General features: G+C 56.6%; 1 protein-coding gene across 1 annotated transcript in view; it reads left to right on the top strand.

Moving 5' to 3' along the window:
* LOC112955553 (cytochrome P450 26B1) overlaps nucleotides 1–4,696 on the top strand; it is a 14,396-nt gene that overhangs the window by 2,289 nt on the left and 7,411 nt on the right. Inside the window, exon 2 of the mRNA XM_026048880.1 lies at nucleotides 311–535. Within this exon, the coding sequence (XP_025904665.1) occupies nucleotides 311–535 (225 nt within the window). The remainder of the gene's footprint in view (nucleotides 1–310; nucleotides 536–4,696) is intronic.

Raw genomic sequence — 4,696 nt, forward strand, 5'->3', positions numbered from 1 at the left:
GCATCCTCCCCCCTCATGATCTTTTTTTTTTTTTTTTGCTATTTCCACGTGGGGTGAGCTTACCCTAACTTATGTATATACGTATAAAACAACATATTATCTATAATACACAATGCATAAAATAAGTCTGACGTGGTGGCTGCCTTAATAATTTCCATTAAGGAGGCACTGGAATGGGGGTGTGCTACTATACTTTGTATTTTGCCCCCCAAATCTGCATCTCTGGGGGGCGGTTGGGACCCGGGGGACGGTAACGCAGCAGCCTCCCAGTTTCCCCCCCACATCCCGTTCTCCCTCCCTCCCCGCACAGGGCTCCTGCTTCCAGTCGTCGCGSCGGGAGCGCTACGGCAACGTGTTCAAGACGCACTTGCTGGGGCGGCCGCTCGTGCGCGTGACGGGCGCGGAGAACGTGCGCAAGATCCTCATGGGGGAGCACCACCTGGTGAGCACCGAGTGGCCGCGCAGCACCAGGATGCTGCTGGGGCCCAACACCGTGGCCAACTCCATCGGCGACATCCACCGGCACAAGAGGAAGGTAGGGGCGCCGCGGGGAAACCGCGCCGCGCGCTCCCATCCCCACGCGGGACCGCGCGGAATGTGCGTGCCGGAATGTTCCCCCTTCCCGCCGCTCGTTTCCCCCTTTTCCCCCCACTTCCCCGCCACGCGTGCCCCCCCCACCCAGCCTCCTTCTTTTTTCTTTTCCCGCGCGCGCGCCCGCACGTGGGCGCGGAACGCGGCGGGTTCCCCGCGCGCGCCGCCGGCCTTTGAGGAATTTAAAAGGGCGATGGCGGGAGCCAGGAGGAGACGGGGGGGGGCCCGGACGGGGCTTCCCCGCCGCGGGGCGGGGGGAGGAGCCGCCTGCTCCCCCCTCGCTGCCCTCCCACTTCCCTCCCCTTGTTCCCCCTCCTTTCTTCTCCTCCCCGCCCCCCCGCAGCTGGTGGCACGTGCGGCTTGGGCTGCGGGAGCCGCGCGGGGCCCCGCACCGCTCTTAAAAGGGCAACGCCGCTCGCTTCCCCGCGCGGGGGGCGGGACGGGTGATGTTCACGCGGTGCCCCCTCTTCTTCCCCCCTTGTCCCTGGCTGCGGTTTCTTGGGGGGCCTCGTGGTGTCACCACGTTGAGCATCCCTGCGGATCCGGGGGAGGGAAACCCGCTGTCCAGAGCGGGGTCACGCTCGAGGCGGGTCCCGTGAGCAGGGGCGAGCTGCTCTCCGGCGGTGCTTGCACCCCCTCGTTTGTTTTTTCGCATCCCTGTCCAAATTTTGTAACCTCCCTTTGCAACCCACGTCAAAACCCTTCTGGCCTCTGCTCTTGGGCGTCGTGCGGGATGTGGGGCTGGCCCCGCTCCCGGTTTAAGGGAAAGCCCTTTGCAACCATCAGCAGGGGCAGGATCCTGAAGTTTTTTACTAAATTAAGCTTTTTCCATGGCAGATGGCTCTTAGAGGCAGAAATTGCAGGTATCTTTTGAGTTCCTTTAGTCCCAACCCTTTGGTGCTATTAAACAGCGATAACTTTTAACTCATCTCATCTGGCCATTGATACCACAAGAGGTGCAGAGGGGGTGGAAAAGCCTTGGTTTAAGATCAGCTTTGCAGCCTGCTCCTTGGAGCAGTGTCTCTCTTGTGCTCCTTCCCACYCAAAAGCTTCCCCATAGGCACCTGGTCGGCTCCTTCCCCTCAGTGCACGGAGAACGGAGCAGGGACTGTTTGCAGGGACCGCTGGCAGTGGGCAGCAATTGCAAGAAAACTTGTTAAGGAATTAAAAATACAACTAAAAGCACTGCAGGGTTTTCTCCATCCGCCTCCTGGATTGCATTTTTCTTATTCTGCTTCTTGGGCCTTTGCTCTCCGCGAACCTTGCTGGTCCTACATAGTTTCTCCAGGGCTGTCTGCAGTGCAGGATGCGAAACCCTTGCAAGATGCTGCAGGGGATGATGCTCACCTGCTGCAGCAGCCTGCGGAGCTGCTCCTCTGCAGCAAAGAGCTTTAAGCCACACGTGCTTTTGCACGGCACGGCTGGCAGCTCGCCCGTGAAATTATCCGTGCGGCCGGTTGCTTATTGCCAAGTTTTCCAAAGAGTTTCCAAGAGCTGCATCTCTTTGGTGGTGCCTCAACACCAGCAAAGTGCTTAGCAAGAGGGTGGCTCCATGGCTTGGAGCTCTCCTCGTTTTGCAGTTCTCCCGGCTCAGCATCCTTCCAGCATCTTGCAAGGATTCAATTTCCCCTTCCCGGAGAGAGGGCGAGTATCCCCAGCGCCAGCCCCGGCGCAGGGGAGCCCTTAATCCCTTAGGTGTTGATGGAGGCCCGGGAGCCGCCTGGCTGAAAGGTGCCAAGGAGGAACAAAGCGGGATTAAGAGGCCGGTAACTCCGTGCTTTCCTGTGCCCCGTTTATTAACGCTGCCCTGCAGGAAGCCGCCAAAGTTAATACACCTTAGAGAAACCTTCCCCCGGGCCCCAGGGGGAAATTAGCTCTGCGGTCTTTATTAGCGAGGCGCTTCTGTGATATCGAGGCTGCTCTGGGGTGGGAGACGAGGACGGGAGCGAGTGGGGTGAGGGGATGCTCTGGGCATCACGCTGGATGTGTCCGGGAAGATATTCCCTCCTGCCTGGCTACTCCACGTGGTGCAGGCTGGAATTCAATGGGAGCTGGACTCTGCTCCGGAGCATCCAGCTTTGGCAGCCCTTGCTCTCTTCCAGCAGAGCCGTCCCAAAATAGGCACAACTGGCCCAAAAAAAGAAGAGAGCAATAATATATATATGTATAAAAAAACCCCCAGCAGGCTGTGGGCTGGGTAGCCGTCCTTGAGGCAGAGGCTTGGGGAGGAAGCAGACAGCAGCGCAGAGCCACGGCCTGCTTTGTCTCACTGTCCAAAACTCCATCATTCATTAACACACCACAATTAATGTTCTGCCTCGGAGGCATACAAGTGTTGAGCTTATTAGCACCAAGTAGAAAGGTCTGAGGCTTTAATATAGTTTGCAAGAGGATTAAGAACACAAAAGGGGCCATAAATTTGCAGCCAAATACAAACCAGCTGCTGTGGGCAGGGCTGGGGGAGAGGGGAGGAGGAGGAAGGAGGAACCCACGGCAGGAAGGGCCTTTTTGCATTAACGCAGCCCCATTCCTGGGCATCCCCGCTGCATTAGGAGGCCTTGGCATCACAGTCTCAGCAAGGGGTTTGGTGTCCAGGTCGGCTCCTTGACTTTAGACCAATGCTGCTATCATCTACKCCAGTATAAATTTGAAATAATTTTGTCCAATTAAAAAAAAAAAACACCAAAAACCCAAGATTCTTGCTAAGATAGGGATTTTCTTTCGTTTTCATAGTGCTTTTCACCCCGCAAGCACCAGGTGTGCTTAGGGAAGCAGCAGCAGTGGCTGCGGGTGGCACCAGGACCCGTGCCGATGTCCCGCACGGCGAGCGTTGGCCCTTCTGCCCGTCCACATCTTCCAGACCCAAGGGCGCTGGACACCTCTGGGCACGCAGAGCGCAAGGCCGGGGCTCGAGCTGCAAGGCTCTCTGCTCGGTGGCGCTGCCATCCCTCGCCGTGCGACCGGTGGCTCTGTGGATAGCAGCTCTGTCCCGCAGCAGTGATGGGGGACACCAGGAACGAGTCCCATGGGCCAGGAAAGCTTTCCAGGCTGAGGACCCATCCCGCGCTGTCTTTATCTAGCTCTATTTCCCACCATACCATACACTCGTCTTGCAGGTAGTCTGAGCAACCTGCCTAGTTGTGGCTTGTAACAACCCATTTGGGATCTGGGGGCTCTGTATCAGGCTCATGATGATCTGCTTTGGATGCAGGAGCCAGCAGAAAGGGGACTTTTCTCCTGATGTTTCTCCTCCTTGGATGTGGCCTCCTCAAAGGTGGCATCCGCTTGGTTGGATGGGTATYTTCAGCCAGCTGATCCCACTTTCCACATCAGCCTTCCTGGCTGGATGTGGCTCCTGTTTCTTTGCCATCCCTGTCTTTAACATGGTGCTCCCTCCCTTAGCTGGAGCAACCCTCTTGGGGTGATACAGGGAAGGCTGGAGCTCTACGAAGGGTTGGGACTGCAGATGTTAGTGCCTTTGCTCCCCATTCCTTCTTACTCTCGATTTCCTCCTTGAGGAGCAGTGACAAAACTGAAGGTGGACTCGGCTGTATCTGCATGTCCTGGTGCCCCCAGCTCTTGCCCGTGCCAATGCTTCTGCCTTGGACTTGCAGGGCAGGGATGGATGTCAGGCTCATTCCCACCTCTCCCACCCACCCTGGGAGCATGTCTCAAAGACATATGAGGTTAAGGTCAGGGTAAGAGCTCGACTTAGCAGAGGCTTCGGCTGCTGCTGCTGTGGAGAGAGTTCGGGTGGGTGGGAAAAACGAGTGAAGAGCTCAGGGGTTCTGGCTTGGGTTTTTGGCCTCTTTGTTCCCTGGTTTACCTGTCCTGGTCCAGGGGAGTGGGCTGCTGCATCCCTAAGGATGCATGGGATGAAGGTGCATCATCTCTATGGCAAGGTCTAGTTTTTAATACCTGCAGGGTCAGTGCTTATTGTGGGTCCCCCTCACTCCTGCCTTCAAACCCAGGTATTCGGAGATGGTGGAGAAAAAGAAAAAAAGGGCGCAAGCAACACTGAAACGCATAAAGCAACCAAAACTTGGCCCAAGCACATTGAAGCCATCTTTCCGTTTTTTTTTTCTAATTCCTTTTTTTTTTTTTT

The sequence above is a fragment of the Nothoprocta perdicaria genome, unplaced genomic scaffold (genome assembly GCF_003342845.1).
Source record: "Nothoprocta perdicaria isolate Ctin4 unplaced genomic scaffold, notPer1 scaffold_58, whole genome shotgun sequence".
In the NCBI taxonomy this organism is placed as follows: domain Eukaryota; kingdom Metazoa; phylum Chordata; class Aves; order Tinamiformes; family Tinamidae; genus Nothoprocta; species Nothoprocta perdicaria.